This window comes from Phaethon aethereus, assembly GCF_964289735.1.
Source record: "Phaethon aethereus genome assembly, chromosome: Z".
Taxonomy (NCBI): Eukaryota; Metazoa; Chordata; class Aves; order Phaethontiformes; family Phaethontidae; genus Phaethon; species Phaethon aethereus.
The window spans coordinates 46,064,404-46,086,863 of record NC_138577.1 but is presented as its reverse complement, the minus strand read 5'-3'; the positions used below and the strand labels follow the sequence as shown (position 1 = coordinate 46,086,863).

Genomic DNA, 22,460 nt, shown 5'->3' with positions numbered 1-22,460 from the left:
TTTCTTTTAAGTTAAGAGAGTGAATTCCCTAGAAGAAAACCCAAAAAAGATATTTACTCTTCTGACAACAGCTAAAGTCATGACATCTCTCGTTCGTATTACATAGAAATTTGCTCTCAGTTCAAAGTTCAGCTATTCTAAGTGTGACAACATAGAAGCAATTTAAATTAAAAACACTTGTAGAGATACTAAAAATAAACATGCATTTCCAATATTTAAAGTTTCAATCAGCATAAGAAGTATGTGCAGTTTACTCATCATGGAGTATCAGGAAAGTATGCAGACATCTACAAGCAACGTTGCTTGGCGACTTCTCCTTTTCTGTTCATTTAATCAGAAACATACAACTGAAATCCTTTTGTTATGGATGGAAAGCAAATTGATAAAAAAAAAGCCAACAAAAAACAGAAATAGATTTTTTATCTATCTATCTATCTATGTATCTATCTATCTATCCATTCATCCATCCATCCATCCTCCTCTATTTTTGGGGGTTTTATTTCTGTGGGTCCTGCTGTTAACACAGTTTACTTTAGAAAATGACCTGAGAAGTTACTCTCCTGTTTCATCAGTACTCTTACAAACAGAAGTAAGAAACCCCATCTACAACAGAGACAAGCTGGGACCTGTCAGCGCTTGCATCACAGCGGTGAATTTTACACTGTAACTGGATGAAAGCTTTGTACCCAAGAAGAGAGGCTAGCTTGAAATGTCATTGTTATCTAGAAACTCAGTCCAGGGTTTTGCTGCAATGGCACCAAATCTTGGCAGACATCATCTCAGGAACATCAGTGGCTAATAACCTCCAACTTCTTGTAAGTTTAGGAAGTAGCACATCAGAACAGACATAGAAATAGACATAGAAATAGACATAGAAATAGACATAGAAATAGACATAGAAATAGACATAGAAATAGACATAGAAATAGACAAGAATAGGAATAGTTGGAAGGGACCTATAACGATCACTAGTCCAACTGCCCGATCATGTCAAGGCTGACCAAAAGTTAAAGCATGGTATTAAGGGCATCATCCAAATGCCTCTTTTCAAAGTGCTGACAGGCTTGGGTCATCAACCACATCTCTAGGAAGCCTGTTCCTAGAGTCTTTGGCCGCCCTCTCAGTAAAGAAACATTTCCCAATGCCCAGTCTAAACCTCCCCTGGTGCAGCTTTGAACCATTCCCATGTGTCCTACCACTGGATACCAGGGAGAAGAGCCCAGCACCTCCCTCTCCACCTCCCCTCCTCAGGAAGGTATAGAGAGCAATGAAGTCGTTCCTCAGCCGCCTTCTCTCCAAACTGGACAAACCCAGAGTCCTCAGCCGCTCCTCACAGGACATGCCTTCCAGCCCTTCCACGGGCTTTGTTGCCATCCTCCTCAGGATACATTCAAGAATCTTAACTTCCTTCTTAAGTTGTGGGGTTCCCAGAACTGCACACAGTGCTCAAGGTGAGGCCACACCAACACCGAACACAGCGGGATAATCCCCTCTCTTGATCAGCTGGTTACGCTGTGTTTGATGCACCCCAGGATGGGGTTTGCCCTCCTGGCTGCCAGGGCACGCTGCGGACTCACACTGAGCCTGCTGTCACCCAGCACTCCCAGACCCCTTTGTGCAGGGCTGCTCTCCAGACATTTGTCTCCCAATTTATACTTGTGCCTGGCGTTACTGTGTCCCAGGTACAGAATCTGGCATTTGTTCTTGTTAAATTTCATGCCATTGATGATTGCCCAATGCTCCAATCTGTCTAGATCCCCCTGCAAGGCTTCTTGGCCCTCAAGAGAGTCAAGAACACCTCCCAGTTTGGTACCATCAGCCATCTTGCTAATGGTGCATTCAACTCTGCATCCAGATCAGTGACACAAAAATTTTAACTATATTAGGCTGCCTAACTGTATCTGGACCCTGTTTAGCCCCTTAAAAAGGATGACCAAGGAGCTCAACCGCCCTACAGAGTGCATCGAAAACAAAAATTACCATAATAATAGTTAGGAAACACCAGGTTTGAGGTTTGTTTTGTTACTACAACCTGCAGCAAAGAAAACCCACCCTGCTTCCAGGTTCTCCTCAAAGTTCCGCCACCCAGAAGACTCCTGCAGTTACTTAACCAAAGTAAACTGCCAGCCTGCCTCTCGCCTGCCGCCGCCTCCGCGGGTCAGGGCCTGACGGGCGCTGTGGGGCCGTGAAGGAGTAAGGCAAGGCGGAGGCGCGATGGGGGAGTGTGGTGGGGGTCACACCCCGCAGCCCCTCGGAGGGGCCCAGCCCCTTCCCCCCGCCCCGCCCGCAGCTGAGCCACCCGCACTTACCGGGGCGGGAAGGAGGTACCGGTAGGGCGGCACCTGCTCCCGCCACCAGGGTTTGGGGGAGGGGGGAAAGAAGGGGCGGCCGCTCTCCGCGCGTAGCTCCCCAAAAACCCCGCGCGCCCCAGCAGCCAATAGGAGGCGCGCGTCGCGCGCGCTTTGAAGCATCGCGAGAGCTCCGCACATTGCCCCCCCCACCTCATCTGCGCCTGGCAGTGAGTACAAGGCGGGGTTTTCGCAGACGCCATTTTCTATTCCTGCGACTGAGGTCGTACTCGCTCTCCCTTGCTGCCTGCCGCTGCCTCCACCACTTCCATCGCGGCTCCCGCCGGGCAGGTAAAGAGACCAACCGGCCGCGGCGCGGTGGTGCGAGTGACGGGTGCCGCTGCCCTCCTCCCGGCAGCTGGGCCTGTCTAGCCTTGGCTCTCACGGAGGGCGGTGCAATGCAGGGGCCGCCCCGCCCTCGCGCCTTGACGGGCAGCGGCCTTACCCAATGGGGCGGCGGCGAGCCCGCGCAGGGTGGAGGCGGCGGGGCCAATCGCCTGGTGGTGCTGGTGGATGTGCGCGTTGGCGGTGGGGGTTGCTCCCCTTTCTCTTCCGTACGCGGTGGGGCCGGCGGCGGGCGCAGGTACGCGCACCCCATGGCGAGGTGTAGCCGAGGCCGGCGAGGAGGGGGCGCTGCGCGCGCGCTGGGGCGGGACGGGGGGGCACAGGCCAGACCGGGCCTTGCTGGGGGCAGTAACGCTGCTATCGTGCCCCTCTCGGCGCCGTTGCGTGACACAGCGATCGGGAGGCCCGTGCCTCCCTTGTCGCGGGGCCTTAACCTACGGGAGCCGCCTTCTCCCGGGAGCGCCGTGGGCTCCCGCAGAGACGGCGGTGGAATGGCGTGAGCGCTGCTTGCAGAAGGAGATTGGGGTGTCGCCGTCTCAGCGGATACTGGGGGGAGCCCCTTAGGCGTCCGGGAGCAGTCTGCGGGCCCCGGGGGCGTCGCCCGCCCCGAGGGGAAGGCGAGAAGGGTGGCCAGTGTACCTGCGGGTGGCCCTGGGCACTGTGGCCGAGCCAGCGTGGCTCCCGGCGGCGCGGTGCGGTGGAGGCCGGCAGCGGTAGCGGGTGCTCTCTGAGGGCGGGGGAGCGGCCGTCGCCGCCTTCCTGCGCCCGCCCATGGTAACTTTGCGCCCGGGGCGACTTGTCGGGAATTATGGCGGGCGGAGAGGAGGGTGCTCTCGGCCGCGACTTGTGGGGAGGCGACCGCGGGAGGCCGGTTGGGGAGCGCCCCGCATCGCGCCCAGTCGCTGTCGGGGGCGGTCGCGGCGGCGGAGAGCCCTTTGGCGGCGAGGCTGTCCCGCTCCGACGGCCGTGCTGCGGCTTGGGCCGCCGGCCGCCTCCTTTGTGTCTCCCCGGGCGGAGGGGGGTAAATCTCCCTGCGACCGCGTGGTGGTGGTGGCTTTTCCGCTGCCGGCTCCGCCTAGCAGCAGGCAGGCGCCATTACAGCGGCCGCCATTTCTGCTGGCCGCCGCTGCCGGGGAGGTGAGGCTGGGGCTGCGGGAGTTACGTAACGCCGCCGCTCCCCTGCCCAGGAGCCAGCCGGCCTCGCCGCCGCAGCTGGGCGTTCGCCGGAGCCGCCGGGAGAGAGAGGCGGGCGGGAATAGCCGCTTGCGCCCCAGAGGGAGCGGGGCTGATGCGTCCTGGCGTTTCCCAGCTCTCCTGTTTGTGGTAGCTGGTGCCGCCTCCCGCCTGTCGTGGCTGCTTCATCCTTTCGGTGTTTATGAAAACATGGCATTAGTCGATTTAATCCCGCGAACTCTTTTTACCCAGCGGAGCGCGGTAACTGAGAGCACTTTCCGTACGCGCGCCTTGGGGGGGTTTGGTCACGCGGGTAAATATGGGCGACTAGGGGAGACTAAGACCTGGACAGTGTAGTACAGTTCACTCCTCGCAGCCCTAACATTCTTGGGGTGATTGGAAATAGAATAACCAGGATCTGAAGGGGCTGTTCAATCCGTGTAAAAATCTGCCCGGCCCTTTTCTACTCTCCCCCCCGCATAACAGCGTTTTGGCAACGTCTGTCAGACATTTAGCTGTCATTAAGTCTGTGTGTGTCCGTTAGCTCTCTTAAGTACCTGGAAAGACCAGTGTGTGCTGGGAAGGCAGTCGCTCAGCAGCAGCAGCTGGCTGTAAGCAAGCGCACACCGATCGGCAGTACCTGCTGTTAGCCTGTACAAGCGGGGCAACAATTGCAAATTAACAGCTGGCTGTGAGTGTGTTTAAAAAGTAACATGCATCTATTTTTTTTTTTCTTCGTGGATGCCATAGTGAGGGTCTACTGTTTGTTGAGGCAATGGAAATTAGTAATTATACAAGGAGGAAATACATGACTGGCTGTGTTATGGAATACATTTTTGAAGAGAATAAGTTGCAAAATTATTTCTTTTGTCTAGATTTCTCTTTAATATGACAATAATATTCTGAGATCAGCTTAACAAAAGCACATCACAAATGAGATACCTATTTTGGAACGTCATAGTGAAGCTCATCTGCTTTTGAGGTTCTTGGTTGTGCGTGTGCAGAGGAATACATGTAACGCAGAGGGTGGTATTTTTAAAAGATTTTTTTCCCCAGTGTGTCTAGAAGTAATTTGTTGTTTGCTCATCTTTTACACTTGAGTAGAAGGCATGCCAAAATGCCTGGTAGTATGTTGGTAGAGAATTTATAAAACTAATGCTGACAATTTCCATAATAGGACGTATTTTAGTTTAGAACCAAACAGCAGGAGCAGATTGTTACGTAGTGTGCTTTAAAAAGTAAATCCAAGGCATGTAGCATATAACATGTTCACTTCAAATATCTGAAAATAATTTTTAGTAACTGTGGTTACTTAAAACTGTAATTCAGACAGTAATTATTTATTTCTGAGTTTACAGACTTATATCTCCTCTTAGGAGTGTGTTTGGTCTGGGTATGCTTTCCCTTTTATTAAGGAAAAACTTTGCAGCAAAAACTCAGGTCAAACCTCTGTTTTTTGGCCCTAGTGAGAATAGGAGCTGTAAAGCAAGCAGAGTTACAACTGATACATGCTGTTTTTATAGGCTCTTGAAGCAATAGGCTGTTTAATTTTGATCCCGCCCAGAATACTTGAGTTTTTCTCTGCAAGGATATATAATAGTGGTAAGTTCTAGAAGCAGGCATTACTTTTTGCTTTTTCCTTTTAGCATGATGTACAGTGTGCCTTTTCACAAAGTAGATCTACAGGCTTTTTTATTCTTCAACAGGTTTTGCCTGCCCACTTAAGAAAAAAAGGCAATGGAGACTGAACAACAGGAAGAGACCTTTACCAACACAGAGACAAATGGTAAATGTTTTAAAGGACTATTTCTTTTTAGAAATAACCTCTTTAAATTTCAATGTTTCTAAATATTTTGTGATGCTTTAACTGTATCAGATGTTTGTATCAGCAGTAGTTTTGCATTCTGCTTTAAATCTTTTAATTTTTAATTAGACTGTGGCATTACACATGTTTTAGAAGCATAAATGCATCATCTTTCTGTGGGCATGTTTTAGACATGGGATAAGTAGCTGAAAGTTACAAGTATTTGAAAATATTTCATAGTTAAATATTCAGTCCTTGTGTGGAGAGTGTGAATATGTAAGAATATTGTCAGGCATATCCATTAATTGTATTTTGTTTATTGCAGTTTTTACACACAGGGCTATAAATATGTAAAATACATCTAAAGAGCTTCATGAAAAACTTTGACATAATTAGTGAGGAAGTTAGGGCATTAGTGTCATTGATTCATCCCAGTTTTTCCCAAACAGTTTTTGAAGTGCTACTTTACTGTAATTCCACCAGTATTTCACTGTTGGATAAACTACATTTGATCTTGTTGCCTGAAAGGTTTTTCAGAATTGTAAATAAATACTGTGGGAGATACTGCACTGTTTAAACAGCGTGTCATGAATTTCTCACTGGCTGTGTGCAACATTCTTGTTTAAACCATAGTTCGCAGATTTTAATGGATATTTCAGTCGTTAATTGATAACGTAAGCTGAGTAAAGTAAGTAAAGACCTGTTTCTGTGCTATGGATACTCAGAGTAGGCATCAGTAACGAGTGCTGGGCTAATAGGTGATAATGTGTTAAGAATGCAGAGCATGAATTTGGTATGTGTTCCATTTTATTATGACTTAGAAAGTTAAATAAATGTTTGTGTTTCCCCCCTATGGACCTCTCTACAGGCAAACGTCCAGCAGAAGATATGGAGGAAGAGCAGGCCTTCAAAAGATCTCGGAACACAGATGAGATGGTTGAATTGCGCATCCTGCTTCAGAGCAAAGTATGCTTTTTTGTTTTTACTGTCTTTGCTTATGGCATTGCTCAAGACAGTGGTGACAGAGAGTATGTTGGGATATATGTTTAGAAAGAACATGTACTTCATTTACTATGAGATAGCTTATTAGGAGTAACAAAGTGTCCGTGAATGGCAGTAACAGTGTATTGTGATGGAATTATCTTCAGTGGTTCTTTTAAAGGGTGAGTCCCTGTGGATCAATACCGTTACTTTTAAAGGACGTACTCGCTGAAAAAATAGAGCAATAGAAATTATTAAGTGTTCTTAGCGAATGACGGTGTATTAATCTTTGGAAAGGAGGCAGTTTAGAGAATGATCAGCTAGTGATTGTAAATCAAGTATGAGAGGTAAGAAGAGAACTTCCTTAGGATTTTAGTAACTCTCCCACACAGATCTACTAAACCTGTTCAAATATATCTACAGGAAGAAATGTGGGAGTAGTGCTTCTGGGATTGCAGTGGTTTTGTTGACAAGTATAAATAGTTACAGTAAAGTTGCTATGTATGAATCTCCTCTGGTTTTTCCAGTAGTTACAGATGATTTGTACTTCCTGAAGTATTTCAGTCTTTTGTGGTGGCATGGAGGAATGTTACCTTAACTCTGCATGGCATTTCTGACCAATAGTCAAGTTACGTGGGGTATCACGAAATGTTTTGCATGCTGTTAGCATAATGTGTAATCTGTGTAAGAGAAGCAGTGCTTTTGCATGTAATCCTTGAAATAACCCGGTAAAAATAAGAGTTTTGCAATTACAGTTTGTGACTGTCTGCCAGTTTATTCCTGTTGATATTAGAAAAAAAGTGTTAAGTGACTGTTACCATTGGCTTTAACCTTTTTCAGAATATACTGCTCTGAGAAGTCAGTTAAGTTACAGAAGTATAAACCAAAATTAACACTCAAAGTTATCAAGAAATGTTTTGGAGTGCAAAAATGCAACATGCAAACAAATTCCTTAAGAAAAAAAAAATAGTTGATTAAATAAATTAGGGAAATCATTGACCTACATTACATTTATATAGTATATTTTTTTGAGAGCTATAGTGTATGAGATTGCTTTAACACAGGCAGAATTGCCTAGAAACTTCCATTTGGAATTGAAATACTAGTTGCAAAACTGAATATCCTTCTCCTTCCTAAGTTCAGTGGTAAGAGCTATTGATCATTTTTTCCGTGGACAAACTATATTAGTTTGTTTCAATTTGATTTGAACTTTTCAAAAAGCAGTGCCTGCCTGCCCCCACTCCACCGGCCAACAGCATAATAAAAAAATACATTTACCATTCTTAGTCTTAGAGCTCAAAAATGTAGTCTGTGCTGTGTTGGCATAACATGACTTTTGAAAACTATTTTCCAGAACGCTGGAGCAGTGATTGGAAAAGGTGGCAAAAATATTAAGGCACTTCGTACAGACGTGAGTATATATGAGTTTGAACTAATTTAACACCAATTCTTTCAGAGCACTACATCAAAAGCTTGGTTGCGTGCATTTCTAGAAATGGGAGCAATTCAACTCTAGACATCTATAGTCTAGTTACAAGCCATTTGTAATGATTGTTAGAGTAGATAACTTAGTTCTTCAATTTATATTGTAATTAAAACCCAGCTTGACTCATGTGGGAGGAGAGGTTTATATTAAATCTCTTCACTTTTGAATAGGATTCCGCTAAATTACACACTTTAAGTGAGTTAACATTCTAATTATAAATATTGACAAAGCTTAAAATCCTTAATTATACCATTTCCCATATGTGTGAATCCATTATAGTACTGCTGAAACCATTGCAGGTGGCTGGCTTAACCCAGTGATAGAGGAATTCTTTAACTTCCTTTAAAAAAAGCAAACAAAATGGTCCATCTGTTCTTTAACAGCTTGCACATGAAGCATAAAAGCATTAATGTTAAGGTTGCTTGATTTAAATGCGGGAATAGAACAGTAAAGGAACATCCTATTCTGTTACTTGGAAGCATTTTTAAATGGTCATGACTTACTTGCCTATTCACATTTTACAGTGGGTTGACTCTTGTGATTAGACACATGCTCAGTGTTAATGTTGTGTATTTATAAAACTCGGCAACGCTTCTTAAATTCCATTTGTTTACACTCCTGTACTTAACATCAGCTACAATTTCAACAGTTTTTCCAATCAAAACTCTGTTCAACACAAGATTTGGCAATATATCATTATAAATCCGTTCCAACTAAGTGCATAAACTACCATAACTAGAATTGAGGTTGAAGTTGAAATGGTCAGGAATCTTACATATGCTCACTAACTTTGGCAGCTAGTTGTTTTGGGGTTTTTTTTTTTAGGGTAGTGTTTTTTGGCTTTTGAAGTAAATCAATACGTCACCTAAGTCCAGATAATTTACATTGGTCTGGAAAACTAACTTTCCCGATTTGCCCAAGGTTCTAGTTATATCACTCTTGACAGGTTTTGTGTCTACCCTCATGAGCCAGCCTGCTACTGAAACATATGTAAAAAGTAAAAAGTAGTTCAGTCAGGTCAAGTGACTCAATTTTAAGGTCCATACTGTTAAGCCACAGTCGGTGTAGCAATCCGTTATTGTGTTAGTCTTCAGAACAACTTAAGCTTGTTTCATTAATTGAGAGTAATGGGTATAGTTTGTATTAAATTAAAATTTATTGCTTTTCCCCCTTTTCCCTCTCCTTGTTTTTTTGGCCATATATCTCCGTTGCCCATGTACTGGATCGACTTGCCCCTGCGTTGCCCACCATGACGTTGGCCCATCCGCCCCTGAACGCCCATGTGAAAACCCTGGTTGGCTATGCCCAAAAATGTGCTCGTTGCCAAACGGGTACCATACTTGACAACTTCCGATTGAATACCCATGCCCAATGCCAACATCCACGAACGCCAATGACCAATGCAGTACAATGCCAGTGTTTCAGTCCCAGACAGCAGTGGCCCCGAGCGGTATGTCCCAACAGTTTATGCCTCACTGCCTGATTAGAAAGAGAGAAATGTATTTTATTACCTGCCTTTGATATAATTAAATAGTATCCCCTTATAGACGGTGTATTGTTTTTTTTCAAGTTTTCTGTCTTATTTTCCCCATTAAGTCTTTTTGTCACTGAACTTTTACGTGAGTTGCCCACCCAAACAATCCACTAATTTTATTTCAATGGAAGGAGCACAGCTTCAAGTGTCGCATATTCGCTGCATTGTAAATCAGATTGTTTCAAAATACTCTCTCGCTCTGTTTTTGTGGCCCACCTTGCTCCCCTCAACATTGCCTGTTCATAATTATTTCTGATGAAATGCTAACTCTGGTCACTTTCCTTCACTTCTCATTTGTTTTGTCTTTTTTTTTTTTTGTCTTGCATTTGTATTTGTTTTCTTAGAGAGCGCATTAGTAATCTAATTTCTAACTGGTCTCATAACCTTACTCTAGATACAATGTTCACCACTTGCATATCCCCACTTTCTCTATGAGGTGTGCCAGTTTTACCAATGTACTAGCGAGGGTATCCTAAATTAGTGGTGGCGGGGAACATGAATGTTCACTTCTACTTTCAGTTCTGCGTCAATTTCTTGCCCACTTAATCTGAGCCCTTCCAAAAGCCCATTCTGTCTGTCTTTCTCTCTCTCTGCAAGACCTACCTAATCTTAAATTTATCATGCATATATATTGGGCATAAACAAAGATGCATGTGTTTTAAATTGAGCAAACAGGTTTACTTTAAATGGGGAATATTAATTGTAAGCTCTTCTGTGTAGTAAATATTGTTAGACTTTTGTGTATGATGATGAAAAAAATTTACTTCTACTACTTCTTTTCCACCTTCTCCATGTCCGGTATTATGGCCTCCAACAGCATCTTGAGTATAAGTGCAGATATAGAGACAATTGGAGAAATCTTGAAGAAGATTATCCCTACTTTGGAAGAGGTACGTCTCCTAATGTTTGTTTCTTTTTAGAGGCAAAAGATTAGCTTTTGAAACAAGATGGTTATAGATGATTTGCAACTTTTTAAATACAGTAAATTAGAAAATAAAAACCAAAATCCTTTTAAAGGATTATGGCTCTCAAACTACATGTTGGCATTTTTTTGTAGAGGACAAAGTCAATCTCTATTCATTAAATTAACATTTCGAACAGCCTCCCCCCTTTCAAAATACTTACCTCCTGACTTGTTCAGTGCCCATTTTGAAGTAGTTGTCATTTGTATCCAGCGTTAGCTTTGTAAGTAAGAGTGGTGAGCTGTTTGGTTTCATCTTAAATCCTTTTAGAAAGTTGTACAATGTAATGTAATTGGGGGGGGGGAGGAAAACCCAAAACGTATGAACTGACATAAGTTTATGTTGAGGTGAGGTGCTTAAGTAGTTGTGATCCTAGCAAAGGAAATACAAGATTACAATTCAGCAATAAATCAAGTCATACCATTATGTTTGGAGAAGAAACTGAACAAAACTCCAAATATTTTACATTTTTATGTGACTAATACTTTGTTCTTTTCTTTCTATACATCTTTCTTACAGTATCAACACTACAAAGGCAGCGACTTTGACTGCGAGTTAAGACTTCTCATTCACCAAAGTTTGGCAGGAGGAATTATTGGTGTCAAGGGTGCTAAAATTAAAGAACTCAGAGAGGTACTTGCTTACTGTTCTTCTGAGATCTGGGTTTTGTTCAGTAAACAAGTTGTGTTTTGTGTTCACAAGGGGCAAGTATAAGTATCTTCCGTGCAGTAATTCCTTCAGGACATGCTGCGTACATGATTTTGATGTTCTGCGATGGATATTAGTTGAAATTTTCTTTCAAACCTTTCCAAAAGTAAAGTCATTGTTGGTGATAGAGCGTAGGACTTCTTATCAAGCTTCTAAGCAATATTCATGGTAGTGTTTTTAAAGAAGGGTATTTTCTTCTTTTCAATTAAAATAGCATTCATCCGTCCTTCTAGAATGAACTCTTGCACAGACTAGATTTATTCCTGTGGCTGGACATGCAAAATTGTTTACGGTGAATGCATCTCCACAAATTATTATGATGATAATTCAATAGATGTCTGAATATTACTAGAAAGGGCAAAAGGGCTTTTGTTTGGTGTTTTTTTTAAATTCTACCTCCTTGAAGACCATTGTTTTCTTTCAGTGAAGGAATGAGATTTTAAAAAGCTAACAGTCTCTATGAACTTAAAAGCCCTCTGTTTTCTGTCCTTCCTTGGCATTGTGTCAGAGGCAGTTTCAGGTCAGTTCAGGTATAAGTTGGTGCCTGTTTGTGTGGATTGAGAAAGGCAAGATGACTAGACATAATCCTTGCATCCAAAGCATGTTTACTTGACATGTGAAGGTCAATACAACCTGCGAGCTCACAATGGATATGTGCTCCTTTTGCTAGTATTTAATTAAATGGTGGTGTAAATGGGACATAACTGAAAGAAGAGAAAATGGAACTTTTTTCTTCTTCATACAAAACTACGTCAGTAGAAATCTTAAAAAAAAAAGTAATGCTAAATTAAATTTGTTGTGAGAATTCAGAAGCCAGCATGCACTTAAAATGGCTGGGAATTTAATTGTCTTTTGGATTGTTTCTTTAAAAATGTTTTAATGAGTATATAAAGTTGTTTAAGATACTTACATTAGATAATCTTGGATTTTTTTTTCTTCAACAGAACACTCAGACCACCATTAAGCTCTTTCAAGAGTGTTGTCCTCATTCTACTGACAGAGTGGTGCTTATTGGTGGAAAACCTGATAGAGTTGTTGAATGTATCAAGATTATCTTGGATCTTATCTCTGAGGTAGTGTTTGTTAAATGTATTTTGTTCTTTCATTGGCATTCATGAATGTTAGGGATCATTTGGATGAAAAACGTTATCTTTCAGTTTCTATTTTGAAATCAGTACCTCCTGCTTTCCCAGTAACAAAGTGATTGACTGACTGTAACTGGCTGAGGAAAGCAGTTTTTGACACTAGTGGGCCATTATTCATGCTTTGCATATCATTAAGATGCAAAAATTGAAGGGGAAGGGAGACAGGGGTTTTTTTGCCACTGATGAGTAACAGCAGTTTATCATAGTTAAATTCACAGGAAGCACATAACCATCTCCTTTCTTACCAGCATTGTGAAATTGAGAACATGTTCCAAATGTATAAATTTATATTTGAACATTCAATATATTTAATATGCCAATTGTAATAGTCTTAATTGGCTTGGGGGGTTGTTTTTTTGTTTGTGTGTTTTAGTCTCCAATTAAAGGACGTGCCCAGCCTTATGATCCCAATTTCTATGATGAAACATATGACTATGGTGGCTTCACAATGATGTTTGATGATAGAAGGGGACGTCCAGTAGGCTTTCCGATGCGTGGAAGAGGAGGTTTTGATCGAATGCCCCCTGGTCGTGGTGGACGACCTATGCCTCCATCAAGAAGAGATTATGATGATATGAGCCCTCGCAGAGGACCTCCACCACCTCCACCAGGTCGTGGTGGTAGAGGTGGCAGCAGAGCTCGTAATCTTCCTCTTCCACCTCCACCACCTCCGCGTGGCGGGTGAGTTGTTGCATAAATGCATTACATAAAACTCAGGTTCTGTACAGTCTGCTGAATCATGTTCCTTTTCCCAGTGTGTTTTCCACATTTCCATGTCGGTAGTGATTATGCAGGATTGAGTGTGTGTTATACCAGAGTCTTTTGAAAAGTGGTGCAATTTAATTACTTGCTGCACTGTAGTAATCTGTCAATACTATAGTCAGTAGTTCTGAAACTTACGTCATTCGGTACTTGGCTAGAGTAGTTTGAAATTAGTTTGAAATTAAATTTTCACGCTTATGTTTCACACACAACTTAAAGTAGAATACATAAACTAGTTTATAACACAATTCATGTGCTGTTGCTTTTTTCATTTTAGAGATCTTATGTCCTATGACCGAAGGGGCAGACCGGGAGACCGTTACGATGGCATGGTAGGAGTTTAAAATTTGCCTTGTTCTGTTTTGTAAGCACAGTTAGCATGCTGACTGTCTGAAGATACTGTTGCTGAACACGTTTACTTAGGTGTGGGACATGCATGGTTCTGGTGATAAAATGGTCCCTCCTGTGGAGGAATGTTTGGGGTGTAAGTGGTATCTGAGACATGATTTGTTCTCTTTCTTTTCCTCCCTGCCATCAAAAATGATACAGAAAGTTTGACTGTGCTCTACCCTGCAGGTTTTTTTGCACTGACCATCTTTCAGATTTTTTAAGTCAGAATGACAGAAATGGGAATTGGTAGGCTTTTCAGATAATGAAAACATGTCAGAACAATGTTCTCTTAAATTCTTTTATTCATATAAGCATTTTTAACGCTAATGTTGGAAAACATGAATATAATCATATATAATCATATAATCATTTAGGTTGGAAAAGACCTTTAAGATCGTCAAGTCCAACTGTTAACCTAGCACTGCCAAGTCCACCACTGAATCATAGATAGAATTAAGAGCTCTAGTTGGATCTGGAAGGGGATTGCTCTTTCGAATCAATTCTTGTCTATTTGCTGGTTTCACTCTCTGAAAAAAACCTACTGTAATAGCAAATGTTTGGAGCTAGGGCTACTGCTAAGCTGAACCTAAAATTAAATTAGGTGTGATCAACCACATTAATGCTAATACTTGCTGAGGAAAAAAAACCAAACCTCTTAACAGTATATGGGGCCTTAAAAAAAGGTTTTAAGATACTCTTCCATATTGTATTCCGAAATGCTACTTTGTAGCAGTCATTTGCTGTTGTATTAGATTCCTCTTTCCTGGGAAGAGAAATCGTATATGTCCAGGAGGTAAAGCTACAGTAATATTCTGCTTTTCTCCTCTGGACTTTGTTTGGCACCTTCAAGATGACAGGTGAGACAAGATTTCTTTTTTTTTTTTTGCTTTTAATGAGTGCAAGAGAAAGGAGTGGAGAAGAACTATGAAATGGGCTACCTAAATGGGCTTTACACATTGGGAGTAAGAGTTACTGGAAGTATGTATTGCAAGAATGTCACATGCTTACTAGAAATATTAAAAGGAAAGATTTGCACACAGTTACAAAAAAAAGTGCTGCCCATGCTACTCTACATGTTAAGAAACTGGAAGAATTGACAAGTACACCTCCAAGATTCTGTATTTGTATTTCAAAGATCAGTTCTTGTGTTCTTATATTTGCAGCTAATAAAGACAGTGTTAGAGCATATAAACTGAGCAGCCAGCCTTTCATTTGGTATCTGGTTGAGCACAGTCTTACTTAGCTTGATTTTTGGGCAGTAGTGTTGTTTTATTTTTATTCTATTACAGCTAGAATAGAAAATCCATTTTGACTTGTTTAGCCTGACTTTTTGTGAGGCTGACATTTGCTTTCTTGACATGAGTTTCTACAAGTCAGTGGAGTCATCTCTGCTTGGTTTTTTTGTTCCAAAAGAAATTTTATTTCCTCTTCACAGTGGAGCTGCTCATGGCTTTGGCTTCTTTATGATAGGTATCAGCCTGCTTAAAGCGAGGGCTTCCCAACAAAGACTGTAGTTAATTTCTAGTTTTAGTTAGCCATGATCCTAGTGTCATAAATTGTGTAAGCAGATACTAAGTCTTCATGTGGATTGTGAGGCTGGAGCTGGAAATGTCATGCCAAAAATGTAAGGTCTTCCTATGCCACTTTCATGTAGAAACCACTCTAGCAAAACACTTAAACTAGCGTAAACCAACATCACTGTGGTTTGTGAACTAAGCAATGCATGGGAAAGGCTGCTTTCAGAGAGCAGAAGTACTCTTTTACACAGATGCAGTAAAAGGAAAGAAGAGATTATTTTCTCAGATGAACATCTCCAAAATCATGGAAATGTTGAATGTATGGAAATTTTTTTTTTTTTTGTGCCAGTTCCCTTTTCCACTAAAGGCAGAAAGATTCATTAGTTCCAGACCTTCAGAACCAGATGCTGAACTCTGAATTTTCTGGAATTCTAGAGATATGACAATATTGACAGCCTTGTAAATGCTGAGATGAGAAAAACATAATTTGATTTAAAAAAAATACATTCATTCCCCTTACCCATGCAGAGTCACCCACCTGAGAAGATACTTGTCTGTTAGCCCAGCTTACAGTTGCAACTTAATTATGCACTGCTGTTGGAAGAGTTCCCTTGGTTTATAATCTCTGTTCTGAAGCTTCTTCCTGAAGGACAGACTTGTGTTGTTTCTCTGTTAACAGAGCTATAAATTTCATTACGCAACTACTCTGAATCAAATGCCTATGGACCATAAGGGCTATTCTGACAGCTGAAAAAAACTGAATGTATTTCAAGTATTTCTTTTTTTAACACCCTCATCCTCAGGGGTCTTTTAGTACAGAAATGCACACAGATACTGGTGGGAGGGGTGGAAAATTAAGTGGACAAGCATATAGAGCCATTTTATCCCTTCACCTCTTTTTTAATTAACTGATAAGGTACTAAAACTTCAAAGCACACAAAAATTTTAAAACCTGAGTTAATAGAGAGTTAAATCAGAATGTCTCCTGTTAAGTGGACTGTCCCTTGGTGGACTTCTGTGAGTGTCTTCAGACTTCTAATGCGCTTTTGCTCCTTCACATGCTTCCTAGTTCTTGATCTTTTTTTAAAACTTGTACATCTATGTGTACATACATGTATCTTGCCATATAAACACTTGAATAAAGGCACATACGCTTAAAAAAATAAAAAACATGCTTCATGTTTAAGAAATCTGACATGAACAAGCATGTAAAAAAAATCAGTAAAGGAAGAATGTAAACTCCTCTGTTCAGCCATGCAGATGGAAGAAAGTAATAAAATTTCACTCTCCTAGGTCACTCTGTTAAAAAAGAGAAAATTATGGTAAAAGAATTCTACATCAGTTAGGACTGCATGCATCTTTCTTTCATGAGATGTAAACACTAGCACAAATGAGTCCGTAGAGTAGAATATTCTGTTATTTGTGTTAAGGTATATCCTGTTTGAGAAGTTGGTTTTCGAGTGTACAGATGAACATCAATTGCTGCAATTGTAGAATGCTGAAAGAAAGAAATGGTATATATCACACTTCAAAACTACAATTAAATTTCTAATATAGTTAGGCAGCAGTAGATTGTTAATCCAGTTATTGGCTACATGAGGTATATGGAAATGAATTTGTGGAACATGAGCAGCAGTGTCCTGCATGACCTGCTGTTGGCATAGAGGTAGTCATTGACAGTTACTTGTTTCAGTCTTACTAAATCATCATTTTCTAATGGATGGCAGAAATAAAGTATTTTTTTAACACATAGCAGGGAGAAAAGATTTTTATATATAGTGGCACTTGAAGGTCTTCAAAAAGTAAAAAAAAAAGCAACACAAAAAAAAAAGCTTGGTCAAGCTTTGCTCTGCCATTAGCTGTCTGACCACCTTTGTTAGAGGAAAATCTCTTTATACAGAGGGGAAAAAGTGCATGTGACCAGTTCCTTCAAAGTGAAAATAAATGGGATTCTTGAAAGTATGTGATTTAGACCACTTTCAAGTCAAATTTGTTGTGGTATAAATGTTTCTCTGTACCAGTATGTATTGTATTTTCTTGCCAAGTTACCTATAAGCCTGGACATGGACTTAATTTATATTTCTTTCCTCTTTTCCTCGTGTCTGGAAGATGATGCAGTGTCATGTGGATGCCTGTGATGACATGCAGCCCCCAGAGTTGGTGAGTGTGCTCAACCTTTTTTCTGCTTTATTGAAATGTTAAGTGATAACGGGAATTTCTTGATCTTGAGTGTAGTCAGTGGCAGCTTGCACCTGTTGAAAATCATAGAGCTGTCCTGACTCAGAATTTATTGGCCATTTGTCTTAATAGTGTGTCCTGTGCAGGCACATAGTAAAAAGAGAAATGTGGAAGTATGCAGGAGCACAGGCAAAAGAGAGGAGCTTTTCTGTACTTTTTTGCCTCTTTTACCTCCCCCCCCGCATTTCTGTGTTGTAAAGAGTAACTGATAAGAAAATACATTATGAAGTTAATACAAAATACATATCCTAAATGCATGCACCTGCAGTGTGTCAGTTATATTTCAAACAGCAAATACTAAAAGTAGCTTCTTGCTTATATTTGTGGATAAACTATTATGCTTTACTTATCAATGTGTTTGAAAATACACCATTTGATAGGATAGATTTTGGGAAGTTACTGGGTTCATCAAGGTGTTCCTGCTGTCTAGAAGATGGCAAAGTGCTGACAAATATTAAACATCAGTTCTTAGCTTACAAAACCACAGCAAATGTAATTACTTATCTGCTGTCAAGTTCATTTGCTTGTAGTCTGGGGAGGCAAAAACAATCACGGAAAGGATTATTCATTACAACAGATTAGCCCAAAAAGGGATCCTGTGGCAAATATCAACAGGAGTATGTCTGTGAGTATGCAGTATGCTGCTCTGATCAGCCTCTGAATTACATCTTAAGCAGAGTCCTTCATTCTCTTATATTTTGGACTGCACTGTAAGTTCTATTATGTTGTATTACAATCTGTATTGCTAAGTAACGTGATTACACAATATAGGTTGCTTAGAGAATAAGCTCAACTATTTGATCTGAGTAGTTTCCATTTTGATCTTCCAAAAAGGTTACACGTAAATAGTATTTTGGGAAAAGTTACTGCATTACAACTTCTGCAAACAAGTAGTTGTGCTTGGTTGATCTTGTCTGGCTGCCAGATACCCACCCAGCTGCTCTTTTACCCACCTTCCTCATCAGGATGAGGGGAGAAAGTAAGATGGAAAAGCTTGCAGCTGAAAGTAGAGATGGGGAGATCTTCCTAATTACCATCATGAGCAAAACAGAGTAAACTTAGGCAAGGTTAATTTATTGCCACTTAAAAATAGAGTAGCATGGTGAGAAACAGAGGAAAACTAAAAACACCTTTCCTCCCCTCCTTCACTTCTTCCCAGGCTCAACTTCACTCCTTCATTCCTGACTCCTCTACTTCCCCTGCCAAAAGCGGTGCAGGGGGGCTGAGGAATGGTGGGTTGCAGTCAGTTTGTCAGTTCATCACACTTTGTCAGTGTTCCTTCTTCCTCACGCGCTTCCCCTGCTCCAGTGTGGGGTCCCTCCCATGAGATACAGTCATTCACAAATTGCTCAAACGTGGGTATTTCCCATGGACTGCAGTTCTTCCAAGAACTGCTCCAGCCTGGGTCTTCTTCATGGGGTGCTGTCCTTCTGTATGTGGGGAACATTTCCCTAATGGGGAACAGAATGCTCCAGTGTGGGTCCCTCACAGGCCACAGGTCCTGCCAGATGCCTGCATCTGTATGGGCTCTCCACAGCTTCCTTCAGGGCATGTCTACCTGCTTACAGCATAGGGTCCTCTGGGGCTGCAGTGTGTCTAATCTGCTCCAGTGTGGTTCTCTCCATGGGATGCAGGAGAATCTCCATTCCACCACCTAGAGCAGCTTGCCCCCCTCCTTCTTTACTGTGGTGTCTGCAGGGTGGTTTCTCACTTTTTCTCCCTCACTCATCTCTCATAAGTGGTGCACACTGGGGTTTTTTTAACCTTTCTTAAATGTTATCACACAGGTGCTAGCAGCTTTGCTGATAGTCTCAGCTTTAGGCAGCAGTGGGTCCATTTTGATGTTGGCTAGAACAGAGTGGCTTTGTCTGGCACAGGGGCAGCCCCTGGTCTCTTCTCACAGAGGCCACCCCAGCAGTCTCCCGGAAGTTGAATTCTGGAGAACTGTGCATATTTATTTGCTGCTTCTATAGGAAAGTATAAAAATGGGGTTTGGGGCACTTAGAAGGCATTAAATGAAATGAAGCACTTGATGTCAAACACTGGTCTACAAGTCCTAAAAAATAAAAAGCAGCTAGGAGTGCTTGTTGCAGTGATTTGGATTTGGTATATGATAGTTTTAGCCAGAAAGGATTGTAACATAGTCTGAATCGAGAGACAAATTGCAGAGCTATTCTTAAGAGCTGATTTTCTCCCTGGAGACCTAGATGAAGTAGGAGGATTGAGAGTCACTGGGTAAACTTTTTGTCCCAAAACTAGAGACTTGAGTCTCTCCTGAGCTGTATTGGTAGCATTAATAATGCTGTACTCTGATATTTTGATTTGAATGTGAGTTTAGTCCAAGGGTCAGGAGTAGGTCAGCATCAAGAGCTGTCTACCAGCAGTTGAATTAGTGCAGCTGCTTGGTAAACTGGTACGGCTGGATCATCTATATCATTTTGTGCCTTACTCCTAGAGGTCTTGACAGGGCAGGATGAGAGGCTGAGACTTCCCCCACCCGCCCCTTTTGTTTCTGGTGTGCCTTCTGCCTCAGTATGCCTTTGATGGCACAACACTGTAACATTTAGAGTAAGGTTGGGTGTTCAGATTTTTGCATAAAACAGCCTCAAAGCTAACAATATGATACTCAAGAAGAAAACATATTAATGAAGCATGGCTGTTCACTATTTTAAGGGGTTTTTTTTCTCTTTTCTCTTACAGTTTGAGGGTGGATCTGGATATGGTAAGTATTTATATAGAACTTTTGCATGCACTTCATTATGTAGTTATCAAAGGGCTTGATGCATACGTTTCAATCAGACTATTCTTACGCAGGGGGGCGTGGTTCATATGGAGATCTTGGTGGACCCATCATCACGACACAAGTAACGATTCCCAAAGATGTAAGTAAAGTTAACTTGCTTTCAGCCTGTGTTTTCTCTTAAAGTCACAGCCTTTTCTTAGACTATATAAATAAATCAGAAGTACTTTAGGGTGCTTGATGAGTACTTCCAATATAAAAAACGTGTTTCTAAATCACCAGAAGTCTATTCTTCAGGTGTTTGTTTTGTGTCTTCACTTTAGAGACACACTAAACAATGTTATTAATGTTAATATTCAGTAATAGAGATGATCTGTGTAAGTTATTTCTTGCAAATGAGCAACTGGTTTTCCCAGTTTTATCCCACCTGTGTTTACACAATAAATACTGCAGGAGATGTTTTGAGGCTGTAAAGAAGTAAGCTTCCATTGCAACTCTCAAAACTAAACTTATGGAAGCTACTCAAACACTGCTGTGATTTTTTTTTTTTTTTTTTTTGGTAACTGTTTTTAGACAAAAAGTTGTATCAGGAAATGAATGCTTTGCTTTTTCCCCTAGCTGGCAGGATCTATTATTGGAAAGGGAGGCCAGAGAATCAAACAAATACGTCATGAGTCAGGAGCTTCGATCAAAATTGATGAACCATTAGAGGGCTCGGAAGATCGGATAATAACTATTACGGGAACACAGGACCAGATACAAAATGCACAGTATTTACTGCAGAACAGGCAAGTTAAAGTTCAATGTTGTCCCTGCTGTCAATTTTAAACTGACTTGTACATTCTATGGCTCTTCTCTGTGATAGAGTTTGTAGAAGGCAGGTTTTAAGTAACAATTTGAACCTAACTTCTCCAGTGCTAGTTGTGCCTTGATTTTCTTCTGTTCTCCATTCTAATTAAAATGAAGACACACCCTCAAAACTAATCTTGCTGGAAGACACCTTAACCAAGCAGTCCTCTCATTTCTCTGGTGAAAACTGCTGCAAAAAAACTACTTGTAATAAATTACATAGAGCCTGTAGAAAATATAGAAGATTTCAGTGGATGTTGGTCTAGTTCTGTGTGGAAGACTAGTGATTTTGTTGTTTTTAGATAACTAAATTGACAACAAATCACAGTCTGCCATATGGCACAGACCATGCCTCTACAGGAAAAGTTGAAATCGATTTGGTGCTGTTAATGCAGCATTTCACACCTTGCTGACATGACTTTGTCTTTTCTGCCAAATATTAACAGCTTCAGATTTAATTTGCTTAGCTTTGCTTTATTAACATGCTGGCTGTCATAGCAGATTTTAATGTTTTAACTTGAATGTTTGGCTTTAGATTAGTAGTACTTAAATGTGCCTAAAATATATTAATATACCTATAATTATTAGCCATTAATCTTTTAAAATTATTTACTTTTAAATGTATAAGAAATTTGTAATTTAATCTGCTCTAAGAATGTCATTGTGAATGTTGATGCAAGATGTATGGTCCATCATTCTAATACATGCTTTTTTCTTTTTCTTTTATAGTGTGAAGCAGTATGCAGATGTTGAAGGATTCTAATGCAAGATTATTTTTTCTTTTTTATAGTGTGAAGCAGTATTCTGGAAAGTTTTTCTAAGACTAGTGAAGAACTGAAGGAGTCCTGCACCCTTTTGTTTTTTTTTTTTTTTTTATCTGCTTCTGTTTAAAAAGCCAACATTCCTCTGCTTCATAGGTGTTCTGCATTTGAGGTGTAGTGGAATCTTTGCTGTCCACCAGCTGTAATGTTTTAGTTCCTTACAAATACGTGTGGGGGGGAAGGGCGCACGAGACTAACATTGAAATTTTGAAGCAGCAGCAGAGAGAGTGAATTTTATTTTTTTGTTCATTGGTAGTGGTAAACTGTACTGTTTTTCTGTAATTGTTGTGAACACCCTGCTTTATGTACACTGTTGGTTTTTTTTTTAAGGGGGGTGAATACTGGTAGGCCACATGTCCCTGGCATCCTTTGAGAGAACTGTGCAGAATGTAACGCTCTTTTGGAAGAAACATTTCATGATTTTTAAATAAATTCAATGAGCCTATTCTTGGTGGTCATTTTCCTTGAGATATACGTAAGGTAGTATCTAAAGTGGGTATACCCTCTTTTTTCCTTACCAGAGAATGCATAAAGGAAAGTTTCTTAAGTTTGCTCTTTGATATACATAAGCGATGTGGGGTTATTTTTTGACGAATTAAAGAAATCATGTGAAACCAATGGCTCTGCTTTGCTGTTTGGGGAAAAAAAAGCGCAAAA

General features: G+C 41.2%; 1 protein-coding gene across 1 annotated transcript; it reads left to right on the top strand.

Annotated features, from left to right (window-relative positions):
* Nucleotides 1-5,603: 5,603 nt before the first annotated feature.
* On the top strand, nt 5,604-22,377 carry HNRNPK (heterogeneous nuclear ribonucleoprotein K; the record flags this gene model as incomplete). The annotated part of the gene is made up of 14 exons (XM_082013005.1): nt 5,604-5,658; nt 6,539-6,636; nt 8,006-8,062; nt 9,544-9,587; nt 10,489-10,561; nt 11,153-11,266; nt 12,286-12,414; nt 12,860-13,167; nt 13,526-13,580; nt 17,265-17,315; nt 20,094-20,115; nt 20,193-20,275; nt 20,752-20,921; nt 21,712-22,377. The coding sequence occupies 14 exons, from the start codon at nt 5,604-5,606 to the stop codon at nt 21,743-21,745; spliced, it is 1,293 nt and encodes a 430-aa protein (XP_081869131.1). The 3' UTR covers nt 21,746-22,377.
* Nucleotides 22,378-22,460: the final 83 nt, after the last annotated feature.